Source organism: Piliocolobus tephrosceles, chromosome 2 (assembly GCF_002776525.5).
Source record: "Piliocolobus tephrosceles isolate RC106 chromosome 2, ASM277652v3, whole genome shotgun sequence".
In the NCBI taxonomy this organism is placed as follows: domain Eukaryota; kingdom Metazoa; phylum Chordata; class Mammalia; order Primates; family Cercopithecidae; genus Piliocolobus; species Piliocolobus tephrosceles.
The window spans coordinates 157,633,431-157,656,917 of NC_045435.1; the positions used below are offsets into that span (position 1 = coordinate 157,633,431).

At 45.3% G+C, this 23,487-nt stretch overlaps 1 protein-coding gene across 1 annotated transcript in view; it reads left to right on the forward strand.

The window, feature by feature from the left end:
- The window catches only part of EPHB1 (EPH receptor B1), a 459,890-nt gene extending 437,980 nt beyond the window's left edge, over window positions 1–21,910 (forward strand). The window contains exons 13-16 of the mRNA XM_023187903.2: window positions 8,723–8,872; window positions 15,852–16,045; window positions 16,882–17,037; window positions 20,450–21,910. Of these exons, the coding sequence (XP_023043671.1) occupies window positions 8,723–8,872; window positions 15,852–16,045; window positions 16,882–17,037; window positions 20,450–20,558 (609 nt within the window). The 3' untranslated portion in view covers window positions 20,559–21,910. The remainder of the gene's footprint in view (window positions 1–8,722; window positions 8,873–15,851; window positions 16,046–16,881; window positions 17,038–20,449) is intronic.
- Window positions 21,911–23,487: the final 1,577 nt, after the last annotated feature.

The following is a 23,487-nucleotide window of genomic DNA, read 5'->3' on the forward strand; positions in this document are numbered from 1 at the left end:
CAGTGGATTGCACAGACCCTCACTCGCAAGCAGGTGCTGTACCCAGGCTGGTCGACCACACGGTCAGGAGGGTTACTGCTCCGAGGCAGACTGTCCAGCCTGCCAACTCCAGCGTAACTCTTGACATACAATGTAAACTTTATCTCAATTTGCCCTTCATTTCCTTTGGGCCACAGATATACTTGACAGAAACATTAACGAGGCCAATTTGTTGCTTTTTTTTTTCCTTTTTCATCATTTTAAGATCTTTTGAGGCTTAGTACAATGTTGAAAAATATTTGCTGTGTTAGTCTGTTCTCATGCTGCTAATAAAGACATACTCAAAACTGAGTAATTTATAAAGAAAGAGGTTTAATTGACTCACAGTTCAGCATAGCTGGGGAGGCTTCAGGAAACTTACAATCATGGTGGAAGGGGAAGCAAACCTGTCTTTCTTCACATGGTGGCAGCAAGAAGTGCCAAGCAAAAGGGGGGAAAACTCCTTACAAAATAATCAGATCTTGTGAGAACTCACTCACTATCACAGTACAGCAGAAGGGTAACCACCTCCATGATTAAATTACCTCCCACTGGGTCTCTACTACAACACATAGGGATCATGGGAACTACAATTCAAGATGAGATTTGGGTGGGGATATAGCCAAATCATACCATTCCACTTCTGCCTCCTCCCAAATCTCGTGTCCTCACATTTCAAAACATAATCATGCCCTTCTGGCAGTCCCCCAAAATCTTAACTCATTCCAGCATTAACCCAAAAATCCAAGTCCAAAGTCTCATCTATGACAAGGCAGGTGCCTTCCACCTATGAGCCTGTAAAATCAAAAGCAAGTTAGTTACTTCCTAGTTACAATGGGGGTACAGACATTGGGCAGATATACCCATTCCAAAGGGAAGAAATAGGCCAAGGGGCTACAGGCCCCATGCAAGTCCAAAATCCAATGGGCAGTTATTAAATCTTAAAGTTCCAAAATGATATCCTTTGATTCCATGTCTCACATCCAAGTCATGCTGATACAAGAGGTGGGCCCCCACAACCTTGGGCAAGTCTGCCTCTGTAGCTTTGCATGGTACAGCTCCCCTTCTGGCTACTTCCACAGGCTGACCTTGAGTGTCTGCAGCTCTTCCAGGTGTACAGTGCAAGCTGTTGGTGGATCTACCATTCTAGGGTCTGGAGGATGATGGCCCTCTTCTCACAGCTCCACCAGGCAGTGCCCCCATGGGTACTGTGTCGGGACTCCAACCTCACATTTCCCTTTTGCACTGCCCTAGCAGAGGTTCTCCATCAGGGCTCTACCCCTGCAGCAAACATCTGCCTAGACATACAGGCATTTCCATACATCCTCTGAAATCTAGGTGGAGGTCCCCAAACCTCAATTCTTGTCTTCCACATACCTGCAGGACCAACATCATGTGAAAGCTGCCAAGGCTTGGGACTTGCACCCTCTGAAGCAATGGCCTGAACTGTACCTTGGCCCCTTTTGGCCATAGCTGGAGCAGCTGGGATACAGTTCTGCAATTCCAAGGCTCCACACAGTAGGAGGAACCTGACTCTGGCTCAGGAAACCATTTTTCCCTCCTAGGCCTCCAGGTCTGTGATGGGAGAGACTGTGGTGAAGGTCTCTGACATGCCCTGGAGACTCTACTCCTTATTAGTTATGCAAATTTCTGCAACCACTTAAATTTCTCCCCAGAACATGGGTTTTTCTTTCCTATTTCATCACCAGGCTGCAAATTTTCCAAACTTTTATGTTCTCTTCCTCTTGAATACTTTGCCGCTTAGAAATTTCTTCGGCCAGATTCCCCAAATAATCTCTCTCAAGTTCAAAGTTCCACAGACCTCTAGGGCAGGGGCAAAAAGCTGCCAGTCTCTTTGCTAAGCATAGCAAAAGTCACCTTCACTCCAGTTCCCAACAAATTCCTCATCTCTATCTGAGACCACCTTAGCCTGGACATCGTTCTCCATGTCACTATCAGCATTTTGGTCAAAGCCATTCAGCAAGTCTCTAAGAAGTTCCAAGCTTTCCCACATTTTTGTATTTTCTCCTGAGTCCTCTAAACTGTTCCAACTTCTGCCTGTTACCCAGTTCCAAAGTCACTTCCACATTTTCAGAAGCATCTCATTCTACTGGTACCAATTTACTGTATTAGTCTGTTCTCGCACTGCTAATAAAGACACACCCAAAACAGGGTAATTTATAAAGGAAAGAGGTTTAATTGACTCACAGTTCAGCATGGCCGGGGGGGGGCTTCAGGAAACTTACAGTCATGGTGGAAGGGGAAGCAAACTTGGCCTTCTTCACATGGTGGCAGAAAGGAGAAGTGCTGAGCAAAAGGGGGAAAAGCCCCTTATAGAACCGTCAGATCTTGTGAGAACTCACCCACTATCACAAGAACAGCATGAGGGTAACCACCCTCATGATTAAATTACCTCCCACTGGGTCCTTCCTACAAGTAGGGATTAGGGGAACTACAATTCAAGATGAGATTAGGGTAGGAACACAGCCAAACCATATCACTTGCCATGCAAACAGCTGCCCACTTCCTCACCCAAGGCAGGCATTGCTCATCAACACCAATACCCCTCTTCTCTCCATACCTTGAAGGCCTAGCCCAGTGGTTCTCAAGCTTGGTTGCCCATTGGAGTCACCTGGGGAAAGTTTTATTTTTTTGGTAGTGTGTTGAGTCTTCTAATTAGAGTCTCTGGGAGTGGTGCCTGAGCATTGATGATTTGAACATGCTTCAGCTGATTCTTACGTGTAGTCATTAGTCACAACCTCTTGTTGACCCCAGTCATGAAGCCTCAGAATCCTTCTTAAACCAGGCACTAACAATTATCAAAGTTTGTATTCAAGACAATTGCTAAAGCAATCCATGACTTATGTCTGATTGATCTATGCCAGCAGTTCTCAAAGTGTGAGAACCACACTGGGAATTTCTTAGGAATGCAAATTCTCAGGCCCTACCCCAGAACTCGTACATTTAAAAGTCTGGGTTAGAACCAGTTTTATGAGCCCCTCCGGTAGGTTCTGATACACATTCAAATTTGAGAACCACTGCTCCAGTAACTGTGACTAATGGCCTGACATTCTAATCACCTGAAGCATCACCAAAAACCTACCAATTCTTGAGCACTACTCAGAGAAATTCGAATAAATTAGGATACTCATGGCTTTAAAAACAAACAAACAAACTTTCCCCAGGTGATTCCTATAGGTAACCAGGCTTGAGAACCACTGGACTAGGCCTTCTAAGTTCTCAAAGAAAAGGTGTATTGGCCTGGCTTTCAGCCAGTGTTGTGCATTTACCTAGGCCTGGAGTGGCCACCTAAGTCTGGGGACACTGATGGTAGAGTGAGGATAGAATTCTCCCTCAGGCATGGTGACAAAGGGCAGTGCTTCAAGGTATGAACTGTGGCCGAGGTCTGACCAACAGCACTGATGAAATGTTAGAGGGGCCCTGTGGTTAATCGAGGGGCTTTGATATAAAGTGTTGGAGGTATCCCTCACTCCCAAACCCCCTGATAGTAGCCCATGATGGTTCTGCCACCTAGGAACTTAACAATGGCATTGTTAAACTAGTATCTGATAAAATTGTACATACTCAATGTATTAGTTTCCCATGGCTTCTATAACAGATTATCACAAACTGAACAGCTTTAAACAGAAATTTATTCTATCACAGTTCTGGAGGTTGGAAGTCTGAGATCAAGGTGTTGGCAGGCTCATTCTCCCTTTGAAGGCTCTAGGGAGGATCTGTTCTATGCCTCTCTCCTAGTTGCCAACAATTCTTGATGTAACTTGGCTTGTAGATGCATCACCCCAATCTCTGCCTCCATCTTCACATGGTGTTCTCCCTGGTGTGTTGCTGCATTTTCATTCGGCCTTCTTATAAGGATGCCAGCATGAAATTTAGGGCTCATCCTAATCCAGTATGATGTCATCTTAACTTGATTATATTTGCAAAGACCCTGTTTCCAAATAAGATCACATTCACAGGTATCACAGGTTAGGACTTCAACATGTCTTTTGCGGGGATATAACTCAATACACAACATTCAATAATTTATTGTTTAATGATAATTAGAATATATTGTGTGGCTTAAATATCTATCATATTGGATTTTCACAACAACCTCAATGTATTTTATATATTAGAAACCTTTTGGAATAGCGGTCATTATGAAATTCAGAGCTATTTCATGATACACTCAGCCATGAACCTATCACTTCCAAACGTCGAGGGGATTCTGTCATGCTGCACAACTGAAATATTTGGTGAACAAGTCCATGAACACGATACTCAATATTCATGAGTGGCTGAATTTCTGCCATAATCTCATTGAGACTTCGTCTCACACAAGACAGTGGAGAAAAGTGCTGTAGCAATGACCAGACACATGGAAGTACTACCCTCTGGGATCCTCAACAATAAGTAATTAGCAAAAGGAATCAGTCATATGCCTGGACCTTGGCCTGGAAAACTTCATACTTGGGTGGGCTCTAAAACCAAAGCTATATGTTGTACTTATGTGACCTCACTCTGGCAAGACAGTGTGCTGGCTGGATGGTATTAGGTACATCCATTGCCCATTGAGAGTAGGGCTGAGGCTCATCATTACCATGTCCGCAGCAGGGTACTGAGGATAGAATGGGTGCTACATGGATGCTTGCTGCATGCTGTCTGAAGCTGAGGGACTAAAGTGCCTCCATACCAAGAGCTTCTACCTGTTGGCATCACACCTGCTAGCAGGTGTGGATGTGGGTCGGCAGATGACCCTGAGGATAGCTGGGTTAGGATTAATTCACTACCAGATATCTTCTCTTAGTTCACCACATTCTACACACACACACACACACACACACACACACACACACACACACAATCTTAAGTTTATCTTATATCTGAGCTAAGACATAATATTCTGAAGCAGTGGTTTTCAAACATTTGAAGAATTTTTGGCAACACAACCATTCAATACAAAACTCTGTGTGGAAGGTGTGTATGAAGTCTTGAAGGGAACTCAGACCCTGATGATAGTGAGCTGCCTCTTCCTGTTCTTCTCTTCTCCCTCCCCCATGCTCCAACAGCGTCCCCTGTGGCAGCTCTAGGGAAACCCAGTCCCTGCAGAAAATAGACCCATGCCCTTAGCATCCCCTAGGGAAGCAAGCCATCTGGTACCTTGTAGAAACCCCTGCCAGGGACAGTGCTCTCCCCAAGCCCAGTGTCAGCACTTCTGTGTCTCTATGAATGCAGATTCCTTTCCAGTGAACTCCATGCATTCTTCACTGCCCTGAGAATTTTTCCCTGATGTTCCTCACCACCCAATGGAGCAAGCACTCCTCTATGCCCCTTCCTCATGGCTGCACTGGGGAGCTGGGGGCTCTTAGGGCACTTTACATTCACATGGCTGTGTTGGCCTTGGTGTCTGGGCCAAGCTCCTCATGCAGCAGCGGCAGGACCACCTTGGCTGGCAGAACCCTGCCTGCTGCAGCGTGGTTCCACTTCCTTTTCTTCTGCTTCCCTCCATAGGGCTGGTCACCATCCTCTAAATTAATAGATTTCCTTTCACGTAATTGAAGACAAGTTAATAATCATCACCTGATAATATGAATTATGTCAATAATTGATACTGATTATATCAATAATCATCACCCTGATTACTTCTGAGCACCAGAAGGCAACACTGACAATGATGTTTGAAAAGATGGAAGAAAGATTTAAAACTCCTAGGAAACAAAGTGCCCACTCTTGTGCCCCCCTGACTTTGCATTTCCTGTTGTTCTGCCTCCCAGGTCAGTGTCCGCCTTCTCTTCAGCTGAGCAGGAGAGCCTGCCATGTCAGTCTGTCACCTGCCTGTTCAGAGGCTCTTCTCAAAGGCTCAGCCACCTGCTGGGATGGAGGGGGCTGGCGGTGACAGGCCAAGCTCAGTGTTCAGTGAGACCCAACAGTGCAAGGTGGCAGGAGGGCTGGAGGCTCCTTGCCGTGGGCCAGCACTTCCACTTTCCAGGCAAGAGGGAGCAGCCCCACAGCTGTCACTGACAGCCCCTGGGGTTTGCTCCAGACTTGGCAGAGGAGGACAGTCTCAGACTCCCAAATCACCTCTTTGAAATTCAGAAGAGCCACACTGTCATCTCCCCTCCTCTCTCTGACACAAAAACACACAAAAGATAAGCAAGCCCTAACTCTCTTCTACTCAGAGACCTACACTGCCAAGTTTTCTCTGTCTCCCACTCTCGCACACAGATTGATACATTCTCACACAGAATCTGGTTCTCTGGCTCTCTCTGGCTCTCTGTCTCTCTCTCTCTGTCTCACCCACACATACACACACACACATATACTAATTAAACTCCAACTCTCTCCTACCTCACTTGACCCAGGTATTTTGAGAGAACCAAAGCCCCTGTTTTCTGGGGGAACCCAGGCCATCTCGAGGTGTGACAACAGCACCTCCCCTAATGGCAACACACAACCTGGGGTCTCTGCACTATCAGACATTGACCTCCAGGTGTTTGGTAGCTGCTGCTTCACTGGATGAGTTCTTCTCCTCTCTTCCCAGCTGTGGGGACCATGTAGATAAAACCAGTAAATTCATTCATGTTCTGGGGGATGCTGAGAACAGAGAGTCCTGCTGCAGCCACAGCCTGAGCATGCCCTCCAGGCATTTGTCGTGTAGCTGGCATTTGAGCTGAGGACGTCTCCCCCACCACAAAAGCCTGCCACCATCCTCAGGGGAATCAGGACTGTCTTCTTTGCAGAAAGTGGGATGTGTGCCTGGGGAGGTCCAGCCTGGTTGCCTTTATTCCTCCCAGGCTCCAGATAGGAAACCAGATAAAAATACACTTTGCTGTTTGCTCCTTTTTTTTTTTTTTTCCTCCCTAGCTTGGGTTAACCATTTTTACATTTTTACAGTATTTTTGCTAACGTCAACCATGTATCTTTGGTGACTTGAGCAGATTGTAAGAATGGGCAGTATAAAAATATCCTCTTTCAGTGGAGGCATGAGGTAAATGAGGAGGGGAGTGAGGGAGCTGCTGTCCCCGCTCTGTGCTGTCACTACTGCAGCCAGCGGCTTCGTGTTCCGTGTATTATGAGTGAGACAATGCCTAAGCATAGACAAAAGCACGATGGGGTGAAATCCTGGCATTTGGCATGAAGAACTGAAAAGGGGGGCCATATTTGCTATAGGGAGTGATGAGCTTTGGAGAACAGCCTTGGCGAGCACCCTGTTTAACAGCTGTAATTGGCACTGATACTGGACAGCACAGGCCATGCCAGCTGTCTCCTCTATGCTCACCTCCTATTACTTCTCCTTTAGGAACTCCGTGCTTCAGCCATTGTGGATTGCTTGCATGTCCCAGCCTCTCTCTTATCCCTGGCAGTTGCACAAGCTGCTCTCTGCCTGGACTTCCCTCCTGCAGTCACTTTGCCTGGTTAACTTCTACTTGTTCTCTAGGGCTGCGCATAGTGAGAATAATAGTTAACACTGGGCTGTGTAGGTGCTCATGAGAAACTAAGGCACAGAGAGGTAGGTTACTTGCCCCCATCGCACAGGTAGAAAGAGGCAGTACTGATATCCAAACCCAGCCAAAGGCTCCAGGAGTTCTTAACCACCATCAGAAACTGCTTCTCTAACAGCTCCTGCCTGCCTTCCCTGACCCTTCCCTGTGTTGCGGAGTCTCCTCTGGTTTTCAGAATACCTTGTACCTACTCTCATCTTCACCTTCCCTCACTTTCCAATGTTTTTAACATATATTTTAAGCTTCTGTTTTCTTGTCTGCCTCCCCACTGCCCTGTTCAGTTTGAGGGCAGGGACACTGGCTCATTTCTGGGACACCAGCTTCTCAGCAGGACCTGGCACCAAATGGTGCTTATTGCCTATTTCTTGATGGGGTGAATGAATGAATGGATAGATATGAATCCCTTAGGTAAACAAAACTGGCCAAGGTCTGGCAGGCAAGCTGAGGGCCAAGCAGAGAGCCAATTTAGAAAGCTCCATTGTGGGACTGGAGGCAAGAAGGAGAAACAAGCCTAAGGGCACCCCTATAGAAAAGGGCATCTCCAGCCTCCGGAATCTTGACCTCCACTGAAGGGCTGGCAGGACAGTCAGCATGTAGAAAGACCACAGCACTGGGACCATTCAACCCTCGTGAAACCCGGGGCTATCTGCAGGCTACAGAGTTAGGAAAATCTGCCCCCCGAGAGGTGGAATGCAATGAAAATGGGGCAGAGGGCAGCATAGCATGACCTTGTAGTGGCAGGGCTCTTTAGGAGGCATGCTTCATCACTCTTCTTTCCTTTGGTATCATTGCGATTCCTTCTGACCCAAATGTGTTAGCTTTTACATTGCCAGGGAACAAAGGAAACCATAACTTGTATCTCATGTAGCCAATCTCAGGTAGTTCCAGTAAGTTTATGACAGTTACACTCTCTCCTCCCACCCACCTCCCCTGCAGCAACACTGGAATCAATATACGGGGAACCAGGGCACATGTGGTGTGTCCACATAAGGCTAGAGGCCAGCACAGGCATGCTGGTCACCTGAGCTTCTCTAACTAGGCACAGAAACATAGCTTGTGCATGAGGCAAGAATAGCCTGTCAGTCATAATTCACAAGATATGGGAGTGAGGGTTTGAAAGGGTGTGCATGCCAAGGTTTTTATTGCCTGCCTTCAACCAGAAACCTGATGGTTGGGCTGACCACGCTTTCTCCTTTCAGGGAGGGAAGATCCCCGTGAGATGGACAGCCCCAGAGGCCATCGCCTACCGCAAGTTCACTTCAGCCAGCGACGTTTGGAGCTATGGGATTGTCATGTGGGAAGTCATGTCATTTGGAGAGAGACCCTACTGGGATATGTCCAACCAAGATGTGAGTGTCAGCAGCACTTCGTCACTACAAACCCCCATTGAAGGGATCCCAAAGGCAGTAGCATACCAGTTCTTCCTGTTTTCAGCTCATGGCCTCATAACCTGAACCTGCAGTGTTCAGGGCAGGGGATACACGGACACCCTTAGCATGGATGTTGGAACTAATCAAAGAGCCCAGGATGGAGGTGTGAAAGTCCCTATGACCACAAAGCCTGTAGAGGTGCCAGGGCCACAGACCCCAACCCAAGAGACAAAGGGCTGTTTAATTCCAAATGGCTGAGGACCATGAATAGATCAGCCCCAAATTAAGCAGTAAAGTCTACCCTGCTTCTAAGCGTTCAGATTCTGTGTTTTCCTTCCCCATGCACGACAGAGGGGAAGGAGGCACTGGACTAAGGGCCAGGGCCTGGGTTCCCATCCTGCTCTGCCTCTAATGGCTGTGCTCCATTGAGCCAGTTGCAGTTTCTTTGTGGGACTTGTACCTCCTAGCTTTAAAGAGAGGAATTGTAAAGGGCCCTTCTTCCCTGAGAATTCACTCTTCTATGATCCCATATCACCTATCAGTGAAGGAAGAGGTGGAAAGCTTTCCAAAGCTGGTCAGCTTCAGATGGACCACAGGAGAGGGGCTCTGTCTGCGGGGAGGTCAGCACTCCCCCAGGATGCCCTCAAGGGAAAAAGGTGAGAAAGGAAGAGAAGGGTCATCTAACATGCTTTAAATAGAGGCTTTTTGGAATGTTCCACACGAGAACCTTTGCTCCATACTTACTAAAAGGTGAGGAAGCCTTTTTAGGATGATTTGCTTTGATAAGTCTCCAGTGAAAAGTCCTGCCTGAATTTCAACACTGCCTCTCACCCTGAGCTGATCTCCAGGGACCAGGCCTCTTTTGTGCTTTGAATACATAACCTCCCCTTGGAGCTGAGAGGATTACAATTTGCAAAGCTGCATATCTGTGTTCTCTGCTTGCCCTTCCCATCACTTTGGGAGAGGGGGCAGTTTTTATCCTTCCCAACTTACAGCTAAAAGAGAAAGAACGGTCCCCAGTTCAGATCTAAGTCCACTGGCAGCCAGCCACACTATAACCCCCTCTGTGCCAGGGTGAACACTGAGGAACTTGTAAGCTGTGGAGTCGGCAAGCCTGCTATCCTGCCACAGGTTTAGTGCCATGGCAGCTGCTCAGAAGATTGAGAAAGGCGGCAATTTCCCAGAGAGACTGTGGAAAGAGGAGCTGGGGTACTTCTGTGACAGTACTCCCTGTTGCCATGGGCAGAGTGGCTCCAGCCTGGAGTGGGTGACATGACTGCATCCTTAACCAGGTCCTGAAGTCAACCATGGCTGGTGTCTACGTCCTCTATTATCTGTGATTAGCAACACTTTGCCTCTGCTCCTGGAGCATGTCAAATCAGTAAGTGGTGGAGTTAGTACAAAGCCTGCTTTCATGAAATCAGCTGCACTCTGGTTCTGTCTATACCAGCTGCTAAATGAGTATAACACGTTAGCTAGAAAAAGCAGACCCAGCAGGGTGCAGTGGCTCGCGTTTGTAGTCCCAGCACCTTGGGAGGTGGAGGCGGGTGGATTGCTTGAGGCCAGGAGTTTAAGACCAGCCTGGTCAATATGGTAAAACTTTGTCTCTGCTAAAAATACAAAATTAGCCAGGCGTGGTGGTGCATGCCTGTAATCCCAGCTACTCGGGAGGCTGAGGCACAAAAATTGCTTGAGCCTCGGAGGTGGAGATTGCAGTGAGCCAAGATCTCGCCACTGCATTCCAGCCTGGGTGACGGAGCGGGACCCTGTCTCGAAAAAGAAAAAAAAAGAAAAGAAAAATCAGACCCATCTTATCCTGCCCAAGACCTTAATCTGCTAAAGAACAATTCAGCACATATAGAATGAATTACAAAACTGTCTGACAAGCAGGATTTCACATTCAAGATATTTTCGTCAATGCTGAAAACAAATAAAATTTCTGATATTAGACTTCCAGAATTCCCAGATTATTCATTTAACACACAGTCAGTGTATGCTAGTTGTGACTAAGCACTGTGCTTGCTGGTTCTATTCTTGAGGGTTTTATAGTCCAGTGGCATAAACACGGGGCTTTGAGAACATTTGAGTGGAGGAGGTAAGGGAAGACTTCCTGGATATTTGACATTTGAGATGGGTCTCAGAGGGAATAAGGACATCTGTAGAGTAGCAGTTTATTCTAATTTTGCTGTGCTTCTTCAAAATAAAGCCCCTAAGCATCGTCTCAAGAACAATTTTCTCCCCGTGGGAGGCAAGAGGTGACTTCATGCCCATTCAGAAAGCCTCTTACAACCTGGCCTGGGAGAGAGCCAGGAGGAGCTCCCAGCTGCTGGACTGAAGCCTCACTCATCAGAAACCACCAAGGTGGTGGCGGTAAAGGATTTTACAGATGACAATTGAAAGGTTTTAAGGAAGAGAATTGCAGAGGCAAGTCGGAGTGCTGGTAATTAGGCTTCCAGAGCCCAGGAAGGTCTTTGAACATGTACAGAGAGTTTGTCAGCCGGAGAGAGCAACTTGGAAGTTCTGCTGCTTGGATCTGATTGACAGAGATAATGAGAGTGGCAGTGTCTGTGGAGAGGAACTGCAGTCTTATTGTAACATCAGAGCTTGACTTAACCCACTCTACCCTGGTTTCTCCACTACTCTGAGCTCCTCCACTTCCCTCTCTCCAGTGCAAGGTCGAGTAGGCACTACCCACAGCCTGACTCACTAATGGGAAATACATGTCTGGGGGCAGCCGGGAGCAGGCCCTGAAAATGCAAGGGCAAGAGGAGGGGCTCTGCCCATTTCCCGGAGGAGTTCTAGTCACTCCATCCAGTCCCAGAGAGCACCTGGGGTCAAACTACCTGCACCTGATCCCTACCGAACCCACGTACCTACCATTTCTCAGTACAGGTGAATAAAGGCAACCCCCTCACCACACCTCCTTCCTGCCCCTTTAATTAGATCCCAGGTCCCAGGACATTTGCTTACACTGGCCTTTGCAACGGCCAAAAGAGTTGTTGCTGAACTTTCAAAGTGAGACAGCAGAGAGCTCTGGGTAACAGTTGCCTGGACTGGTCTCCTTACCCCCACAGCTTTACTTTTGCTTCTCTCTGGAAATGCCATCTGATTTCATTCTAATCTTCAATCTGCTCAATAGCCACTTATCTCATCCTCTTATGGACCAATGAAAGGAGCCCAGAACTCACTTCCGTTTTCAACTCTGCTCAGTAGGACACCCTATGCCTCCAACCTTAGGCCATCTCTTTCCATACAATTCAAACCTGGTCACTGGCATTTACAGCCATCATCAGATAGCCAGAATGAAGGTGTTTCTCTACTCCTCCCTGTTCCCCATACCTGCTAGTGAGGCAAGTGTGACAGAGAATGATCTCAAAGTCCTATTAGAAGACCAAAGTTATTTTCTGATATAATGATGTTGTAATTTGACTATAAATTTTATGTGCTCAGAAATTTAGAAAACACATAAATCCTAAAGAAGATAATACAAATCTCCAAAGGCATAGTACTTCAAGCAAAGACTTGAGTGGATAAATGCTATTCATATACCAATGAAACACCTCAGTATTTTTTCCTTTGGGCTGAAGGGTAAAAGCACACTTTTTTTCCCTATGTGCAAGAAGCATTAATGCTCCCAGATTATCAGCTCAAGTAATAAATACAAAATTATTTACAAGGAGTAACAAATGGAGTAAAGTCCCATTTTCTAAACACAAACATGGTAGAGGGTTCCCACGGCTACGCTCTACCCTGCAAAGTGAGAAAAGTCCTTGGTGCTTTTAAACACTATCCTCCTGGACTTCCAAAATGAGCAGTAGTAGCTCCCTTCTTTGCCGGGAAGACATCTACTATAATAGACACAGCCGTAATGACACCTTCTGTGTGATGAGGATTCATCCTACTACTCATCTGTGCTGTGCTCAACACGCATCACTTCGGTGTCATTTAATCTTTGTAACAATCTCATCTGTGAAGTTTCAGGAAGTCAGGTGACTCTCCCAAGGTTCTATAGCTAATAAGAAATGGAACTTGGATTTGAAACCAGCTTTCCAAGGTCTATGCACTATGTAGTACTCTCACCAACACAGCCAAATGGACCTGTGCTCCTAGCTGACCTGCCCAGAAAGGAGAAATCAGTGGCTTTTTGATGTCCTCTTAAAAAGAAAGTAAACATACCAAACAAAGAGCAAATACCAGAACAGTCTTCAAAAAAAAAAAAAAAAAAAAAAAAAGGTGGCTCATGCCTGTAATCCCAGCACTTTGGGAGGCCTAAGCGGGCGTATCACGGGGTCAAGAGATCGAGACCATCCTGGCCAACATGGTGAAACCCCATCTCTACTAAAAATACAAAAGTTAGCAGGGCATGGTTGCATGTGCCTGTAATCCCAGCTACTCGGGAGGCTGAAGCAGGAGAATTGTTTGAACCTGGGAGGTGGAGGTTGCAGTGAGCCGAGATTGTGCCACTGCACTCCAGCATGGGCAACAGAGTGAGACACCATCTCAAAAAAAGAAAAAAATAGCCAGTGGGATGCCATGATGCCATGCTGTGGAGGCAACAAGGGAAACAGAATTGAATTCCATTCAGTCTAGAGCTTACAGGGAGAAGACTCAGCATGTGTATGGGTCCCCATTCTCTTGATCCCTTGCCAGAAGAGTTTGGATCAGCTGGTCACACCACGGAGCTGTGCTCTCAGAGAAAGGCCCTGACTCCAGTGCTCTTTCTTGTTCCAGGACAGGTGAGGAAAATTAGTATCTGGAGCTCTAGCATCTAACGATCTGAGCAGAGATGGCATTAGTTTAGGGGACCACCAGGAACATTAACTGGCCTGCACTGGAAGACTTTGAGGACCCCTAGCACTATGAGAGGTTGAATTTGGACTCTAGCTCCTCCTGCTGGCCCTACCTAACTTGCCCTTATGCAACCCAGAAGGAGCTCCAGGGGCCATTCAATGGGTAAGCCCACTTGGAGATTCTGTGACTGGGACCCTCAATCTAGTTATTTGGAAGGAACTGGAAAAGGGTGCAGGGTTTGTGAGCCAGGCTGATGGGAATGATGCCCAGCTGCTCATTCTCATAGATTACTTAGTTTAGCTCCATGCCCTTGTTGCATACGGAGAAGACATCAGACACCTCCAGGGGCTGTTCTCCAGGCTGAGATTACTCTGACAGCCCAACAGAGGCCTAGGAAATGCAGCTTTTGAAGTATTCAAAACTTAAAATCAAGCACCGCTGTGATTTGTTCCCAGCCCCATCTTTTGCTAGATGCGTGCCCCTGGGCAAGTTACTTCACTGTTTATGCCTCCATTTTCTCATGGGGAAATGGGGTTAAAATGGTTGTCCTCAGAGGATAGCAGGGGAATTTGATTGACTACAGTTTAGAGGAGAAAAAAGATTGTCAGTGCAACACAGTGTTCAAAAGAGACTATTCCCAGTCACTGGATTTTTAAATATAGTGATAAAATTGATAATGGTTTGTATGCTTGATTTTCACCCTATTGAATGGAAGAACTAATACACCTTGATTATCTCCAGTGACTTGGTTATCATTTTATCTCATCTCCCGTCTCATGTCCTACATACTGTGCATAGAAATTGTAAAAACTAAACTAACTGAAAATACTCACTTTTTGACCAATTTATAAAGTATATAAAAAAGAAAGAATACTCAGTTGAAATGAATCTGATTATTTATAAGTAGAGGCAAAAACACCAAAAACCCCCTGAACTCCAAATTATTTCCTTTGTTGTTTAAAATGCTTTAACTATTTATTTTAATATAAAATCAATGCAGGATTATTATAGAAAATAAAAAATTCAAACAAGCAAAGAGAAGAACATAAAAAACATTCAGGTTTCTGCCTATCCAGAGGCAACTGCTATTAACACCATGCTGTATATCCTTCTAAGGTCTTTTCTATGCATGTGTGTAATAGTTGGTTTTTATTTTGGTTTTTACAAAAGCAAGATTATACTATACCTGAAGTTATGCAGCCAGCTCTTTTGCCTATTACAATATGAGCATATTTCCATTTCAATAGGTAGATTTTTATAGTATCAATTTAAGGCCTACATTGTATTTTAGGCCTTCTGTTGCATTATGGGTGTACCATAATAAATTCATATGTTTAGCACTTGGGTCACTTACAATTATTTTTTGAATGTAAAAAGCACAGAGTAGGCATAACTGATTTAAATGCATTTGAAGTTAAGATGTACTAGATGAAAAAACACAAAGATCTGAAAAACAAAGTACTTAATGTTCCTAAAATCCTTACAAAATTACTCTCTGGAATTTGTGAAAATTACCAAAATCTGAATGACAGTATTCATTTTGGACCACCTTGTTATTTTGACTGTTGTCATTGATTTGAACCAATTTGTTTAACCAAGTCCATTCATGTTGCTGCCTCATGAGGATTATGACAAATAATGCAGAGGAGGCATCTAGAGGGTCTCCAGCATGGAGTAAGTGCTCCACCAATGCTAATCCCTTTCCTCCCTTTCTCTTCCCTTCCAAATGAAAGAATGAGTCCACCGCAAGTTTTGAGGACATCCTTTATAAATAGTGGGTTCGCTGGGTTTCCCATGTCATTGTTTCATTACCCCTGGTGCCACCAGCTTCCAGTAAGGCAGAATTGGGCCCTATGTCTTCTTAAAGAGTGGAGATGCTCAAGCTGTTCACTGGCTCATTCTTCAACAGACATTTACAGAGGACCATGTGTGTCAGGCCCTGCACCAGGAACTGGGGACATAAAGAAGTACTATGATGTGGCCCCTGCTTTCTAGGAGCCCAAAGTCTAGGGGGATAAACCAAGTGCACAGAAAATCCATTACAGCGGAAGGTGTGTGAGCACAGAGCAAGGGCATCTGAGCCAGCCTGGATATAAAGGGGATGATTTGTGAGTGACTGGCTGGTGGCAGTCATGCAGTCACACCTGTTCCTTGTATGTCACTGCAGGTCATCAATGCCATCGAGCAGGACTACCGGCTGCCTCCACCCATGGACTGTCCAGCTGCTCTACACCAGCTCATGCTGGACTGTTGGCAGAAGGACCGGAACAGCCGGCCCCGCTTTGCAGAGATTGTCAACACCCTAGACAAGATGATCCGGAACCCGGCAAGTCTCAAGACTGTGGCAACCATCACCGCTGTGTGAGTCTAGTGAAATGGTGATCCCTAAATATGGATGGTTTCATGGTCAGGGGCATAGCCAGCAGCCTCTAACTGTGATCATGTTCAAATTTTTTAAACAGTATCTAGTTACAGTGTGGGCCTTACGTTGAGGAGAGCACACATGCATGAAGAAAGACAGGTAGGAGAACATTGCAGTGATCGTGATAGAGAAAATAGTGTCTTCAATCAGGATAATGGTTGTGGAAAAAAGTAAATGAGTTTTGGCAATTTGGGAGACAAAATCTTTATGACTTGGTGAAGGATTGGAGATGGATGTTGAGGGTGAGGGAGATGTCAAGATAGCACCTGGATTTCTGGTTTGGATACCTGGGTGTCTGCTTTGAAATGTGCCAGAGAAGGTCAGCAGTGGGTCTCATTGCTCCATTTTTTTTTTTCAAATAGCTAAGGATGAAACTAGGGGAAAAAAAAAAATGTTACCAATATATCTGGGGAGGTTGTGGTAAAATATGCATATTTTCAAAAGGATCATGTCTTTGAATGGTGAGGCTCCTAAATTTTGGTTTACAAAGGAGTTGGGAGCCTTCTGTTCCCTTCAGACTGAACGCTGTGTCAATGTGCCTGTCTGGGTTAACTGACCTGTGACAGTACCCGGAGGCAGAGACACTGGCCACCTGGATGTAGAAGTCATGCTGATTTGGGATTCCATGAGGAAGAAAGGTTCAGCCCAGGGCTCCACTATAATCCTCACTCCATCAGGAATGCTGCCTTCCATGAAGTCAGCTGTCAGGCCAGACTGGGGCACTGTCCATGCATGTCTGCAGTGTGTGGTCACCTGCCCCTCTCTGTCTCACCAGGCCTTCCCAGCCCCTGCTCGACCGCTCCGTCCCAGACTTCACGGCCTTTACCACCGTGGATGACTGGCTCAGCGCCATCAAAATGGTCCAGTACAGGGACAGCTTCCTCGCTGCTGGCTTCACCTCCCTCCACCTGGTCACCCAGATGACATCAGAGTAAGTGATGAGAATCTCTCTGTCCAGACCACACCTCGGGGTCAGTGCTCCTTCCCTGCTATTGCAGATGCTGTGAGTCCTATTTCTGGCCTCATCCCTGGAGCTCCGTCTCTGTATAGACCAGGCCTGGACAGGGAGCACCTTGGAAAGATGTAGGGGCATGTGAGGGTAGGGTAGGGAGGTGGAAATCCACTCTGAGCCCCAAATGAGAGTTCTTCAAAGTTATAGCCATATGTCATTTCCCTAATCACCCAGAGTCTCTTCCCCATTTAAGTTTTTAAACTCGACTCATCAAAGAGAGCATCCAGATGGAAAGAACACAGCCAGCCAGTACTTTAAATAACATAGCAGGAAAAGCATTGCACTGATTCAGCAACAGTCTGAGATGTGTGGGGGGCTTGTCCTTATGCTTAGATAGCAGTTGTCAATAAGCGTGCATTTCCACCCCCCACAATTATTTACCAGTCTGTGGCTCCCACAGGAGTTTAGAGGAATACACAAAATAGAATTATTCAAATAAGATGAGAGCCAGAAAGAGTTTTAAAGATCCACGTGGTCCAGCATTTCCCCTAAGAAGGTTCAGAGAAGCACCAGTTGTGGGAAATGTTAATAGGTTCTCCTTGGAAAAAAGGTCCCGCAGTCAAATAAATTTGGGAAGTATTGTGTACTTTATCACCCTCTTGGAGATTCACTGCTCATATTAGCATTATAAAGGCCATGAGAAATCCTGAAATAAAGGAACCCATTTAAAATTATTAAATACCATAGAACCATATTTTTGAGGGACAGGGGTTTATAGAACTGTAGTCTGGGAAATATTTATCTAGCTCCACCAATTCCATTCTGCAGATTCTGAACTTACGTGACATTAGTGTTCACAAGCGGCAAAGTTGGGACACAAGCCTACTTTTCTGGCTGCCAGTTCAATGTTCTGCTACCTGTCCGCCCCAGGGCCTCAGTGGTTCCCAGGCTTTGCTGCACACTGGAATCACCTGAGGACCTTTAAAAAATACTGATGCCTGGTTCTCGCTCCCATACCTTCTGATTAGTTGTGGTGAGATCTGAGCATCAGAGGTTTTTAAAGCTCCTCAGGTGATTCTAGTGTGCAGCAAAGTTTGGGAACCACTGGATTAAGGTTGGCAAGAGTCAAATTTCACCTTCTATACTCACAGAAGCTCACGTAATCCTACCTAGGAAATTAACTCTACCCTTCAAACACACACACACACGCACACACACACACAGGGGGACTTCATGGGCTCCGTGGGCTACAACATGTACCGATAGCACATATTGTGGAATCTGGCAGCCTGTAATACACATTTCCTATGGTAGAAGATTCACTCATCCATCAGTCTGCAAACACGTATTGATCACCTGTTATACAATGGGCACAATGCAAGGTGCTGGGATTTCCTCCTTGCAACTGGGGCAAACCGGTTGCTGAGACCCAGAAAAGAGTGGTGGTGATCCACCTCGTAGCTGAGCCCCCAGGGACAGCTTCCTGACATTCCGACAGCTTTTCTGTCAGTGTTCCTGGAGTCCAGCTCCACCTCTCTGAGTTTTTTTTTTTTTTTTTTTTTTTTTCCAGAAATGGTGGAGCCACCACTTTCTCCAGGGAGATGGTTTGAATGTGTGTCTAGCTTTGGATCCACTGAACATCAGAATACATTTCTTAAAAACTAGATTCATTTCCTGGTGATGCCAAAAAAAGATGGTTCTTGCCATTAAGAATGACTGTCAAATAGACAGCAAAAATTAATAAATAGAAAAGAAGCACTTCCCAGTGGAAAACCAGTGAAAATTGATGCCCCTAGATAATCAGAGGGACTGAGTTCAGAGATAGAATCAGGTGTTTATGAAGACTGGCTACTCCATTTTCCCACTGTGATTTGCCTGTGTATGGGGGCCATTGTCACATCAATCCCCCAGGATCTAAAAGAATTCTCTCAGTCTGAGAATAATCACATGAAAAGGATAAGGGGAAGACCAAAAGGAAAGTGAAACTGTAAATTAAGGGATTTCGTTCAAAGTAAAACATGTCCACACACTATTAGAGCAATTTGATTTGTTTATTGAGAGGTAAAAGAAGGAAAAGGAAAATAAGCAACTTAATAAAATAGATTGTGGGACAATCTGTGAATTCAAAATTCAAGCATGCTTCCCTAAAGTATTTGCCAAAAAGACACGAACACTTTGAGCATCTCAACCAGCAGTATCCCTTGGGAGGCTGACTACTAACCGAAAGGGGCATGGGGCGAGACAGCCAAGGCATTGTGGACAGAGATCCAGCCAAGGGTTCACCAGGGTCTGATGTGCAGTGTACAAAGCAATCAGCTGTGCTGGATTCAGGGGGCTTTAGAGGAAATACAGTCAGGACCTTAGAAGAGTTCTGCCAGCATCCCTGCAGGGGTGCTGAGAACCAACTTGTCTTGTATTTGAACACCAGCTCCACCACTGCTTACCTACTGTGTGACCTTGAGCACATTACTTAACTTCTCTGAGCCCTGCTTGCCTTGTTTATAAATAATAATGCCCATCTCATTAGTCTGTGATGGGAGGTTAATGGAATGGCACATACAAAGCACTTGATCCATTATCTACCCATAGCATGCACGCAAAAAATGGTTACTGTTAAATTTTTATCATCATTGAGTTTGCAGTGGTTTCTCTAATTTTATGAAATGCTTTCACATAGGTTTAAATGAGATAGTGTATGGCACGTGGGATGCATTCATGCAGTGTTATGTATTGTTATTAACTGAGAAAGAATGCATGGGTCTAGCACAGGTCAACTATAAGCCATGAACTTGTTCTTATTAATCCAATTCAGTGCTCTATCCTGGACATATTCCTTGGATTCCTGATTGGGCAGATATTTATTTTAGTTATTTTGAGACCACGCTTCTTAAAAATACATACATTAAAATTCAAACGGAGGCAGAAAATGGAAACTCAGGGGACACATCAGAAGACCAGATGAGCCCCATATCTTTTCGGTCTCAGCTGGTGATCACTAATTTAGGCAGAAAACTCCACAGAATAACTTAAGCCCCATATAGTGTGCACTTGGAGTGTTAAAAAAATAGCAGAGGAAAATTCCAGTCCATCCGAGGGTCAGGAGACAATGAAGGGGCTGCCTTAGAGCCCGTACATAAGGAACACACCCCTGGAACAAGGCGCAGCACTCCCAGGATTGTCTAAGCTGAGGGGGTATTAGAGAAGAGGGAGAAAGTGAAAGTGAGCAGGAAAATCTCTAATTGCAAGTTTGCGAAAAACTTGGGTAAACTTAAGCTAGTTGGATTTTTGTAGCATGGCTACTTCCCAGGAGCGTGGCTTTAGTGATGCGTTTTGATTTGCGAACAGGTGACCTAACACTAAAGTGACTTCTTTTCTGGCTCTTTCCTCCTAGAGACCTCCTGAGAATAGGGGTCACCTTAGCAGGCCATCAGAAGAAGATCCTGAACAGCATTCATTCTATGAGGGTCCAGATGAGTCAGTCACCAACAACAATGGCATGAGAACTCTTGTTTCTTGGGGAAAGAGAGGAGGGAAAAGGACCAAGGTCAAGGGGGACCAGAGGTTGACCACTGTGGAATATACTGGAGAGACTGGCTTCTCAGCTGAGGAATGCATTTCCATCAGTGAAGAATCAACCGGACCTGTTGCTAATAGGCAGCCTTCATTTCTCAGTGACAGAAGCATGTTTGAGATGCCATGGGAAACCAAATATATAATAATAAAAATATAAAAAGGTGATGTTCAACAGAAGTGAAGGCAAAACAATATGCATCAGGAGAACAAGAGTCAACCCAGCTCCCATCCTCAGTGGGCTGGAGTTGCCCATCCACAGGAAGAAAGGGAAGGAGGTAGAGGGAAGAAACAGAAGCAGCGTTCCATTTTCTTCCTCACCAATGACATTCTTTTCTTTTTCTCCTTTTGTACTCCTCCCTGAGAGTCCCCTCCCTTCTCCCACACTCGTTTCCCTTTGCTCATGACTCCTGTAGGGAAGTTTCTTCGAACAAAACCCAGCTCCTGAGTCTCCAGATGTTGTTCTGTCAGTTGCCAAAGGACTTTGCTGACCACTGCATGGGGATCCAACCAATTCAATTAATGTCTTCATATTGAAGAAGAGATGTACCTTCAATTGAAAACCTCGTTTTTCTTTTGTTTGCATTTTCTGCAAAAAGGAAAAAGAAACCACAAATTGGAGAAAAAGAAAAAAAAAAAGAAAAACCTGTTTCTGTGTGCCAAAGCACACATATGTATGTCTGCGTTATAAAATGACTGTGCTTGTTCATAACAGATGCAAACAAGAAAGGAGAACTGGGAAGTCTTTGTCCCTAGGAAATCCAAAGGGGCTGGAATGTGGTGTTGGTTTGGCTTTCTGGTTGGCCCAGTCGGCCTATTGGCTCAATGGGAAGAGAGGAGAGGGAGAAAAATAAAATGAAAGGAAAAAAATAAAAAACTTGCAAATTCAGACAGGAAACAGGTGAGTGGTTTGAATTGGATGCAGTGTGGGCCATCCTGGAATGATACTGACTGATTAATTATTCCTGATAACATCTGAAGAAAAGGAGAAGGAAAGTGTTTCTGGAGAATGTTCTTTCACATCACTGGAATCTGCAATTCAAGAAGTGACAAGGGAGAATTCTTGATTTACCTATGGACTGGCTTAAGCCGCGTGGCATCCGAGGAATGTTTCAAATGTGTCTGTGTTTCTCTTTACATTCCTTATTGTACCTCATCGTTCAATTCACTTTTGTAAATTCCACCTAACATTTAATTATTTTTACTTTCTCCTTTTACCTTAATCTCCTTGCTAATTTTATCTGTCTAATTAAAATGAGCAGAAGCATGTCTGGGTTTACGTCAAATGGTGTCCGAGTGTGTATACCTGGACCCCAGTGGGTTGTCCCCAGATTTCAAGAGAATCCTTAAAAACTGTCTTTTCTTCTTTCTCATGTGGGAGGAAGGGAACACATCCCTGACCCCATGAATGCCAAGAAGCAGAATATATTAAACTCACTGGCACTGATGTGACCCAAAGGAAAAACTGAATAAAAGAGCCTTAAGAAGTCGCTGGCAAATAAACACAAACAATCGCCATGAATACACTAGCAACCCTGATTTTAGTTTACACATTGCGTTTGAGAAGTCCACATCCAGGCCAGTTTGTAAATGTAGACCGCTTGCTTGTGGTTTATCTATGAACGTGCAGTTGGGAGTGGAGAGATATGAGGCAGTGAAAGGTGTTACGGTTGCCAAGTAGCTCATTTAATACATATTTACATTGATAAGAGCCTTTTCCCCTAGTCGTTGTTCACTTTGATATGGGGTGGTTCTTGCCTTCTAAAATCACTGGCCAAGATCCCCTAAACAATTAACCCCCTCAGAGCGGCCCACTGGCCTGGGGGTACAGCATTAATTGAGGGGAGCTCATCTTAAATCACCATCCATGTGCTGAACCCCTAGAGAATGGAAGTGGATGGACAGAACTCCTCTCAGCAAGTTTGCCTGAGGCTGCAAAGGACCCCAAACCAACCACACAAGTAGAAGAGAAAATTTCCCTTTATTAATTGCTTACCAATTCCATGCACAATTTACTGATTACCCCAAAGACCCCAATCCATGAGTATCATACAAGTCTAAGCAATTTGACTAATCTACTCTCAGTTTTCCACAGGAATGAATTTTAATCTGTCACTAAATTCCTCTGGCAGAATCTTTAACCCCGAATTCTCACTGCCACCTCCACCAATGCCAGCTCATCTTCTGGTTGTGGACAAAGCAGGGTCAAGGTGAAAGTCCTGTTAAACCCTTTGGCTTGGTTTCACCATAGATCCCAGAATGCAGAGAGCGAGAACCCAAAGTGCACAAGAGGAAAGCATGAGGGGTCAGCAGAGCCAAGGCCAGGATGCCTCAAGACACAGTTTTCAGTGAGGTGGGCACGACCAAGATCTGGACACCCCCAACCGCCATAGATGCCCTGCACAAGGCCCCACCCCTACACCCCAGATGAACTACAGGAGCACATGAAGCCTGAATGGAAGAAGATGTGTCGCTAGTGAGTGAGACACATTACCTCTGCAGCACGGGGCCAGCCATGAATCTTTCTGAGCCTCCGTTTCCTCATTTGTGTAATAGGAAAATATCACCTACTTTCAATGAAGAGTATCTAACATTCATGAGCAGGTTCTCTATGCCAGGCACTTATCTAAGTGCCTTACATGCATGAAATCTCTTCCTCACCGTAATCTTGTGAAGTAGTAGCAGGTAATTTATTGTTCCCAATTTTGGATGAGGAAACTGAGAGACAAAGGCCCTTCACAGATCACACAATGGTGGAGTCAGGATTTTGACTCAGGCAACCTGACTCCTTGCACTTAACCACTCACCCCAGTGGGTCTCACACTTGAGTGTGCATTGGTATCACCTAGAAGTATTGTT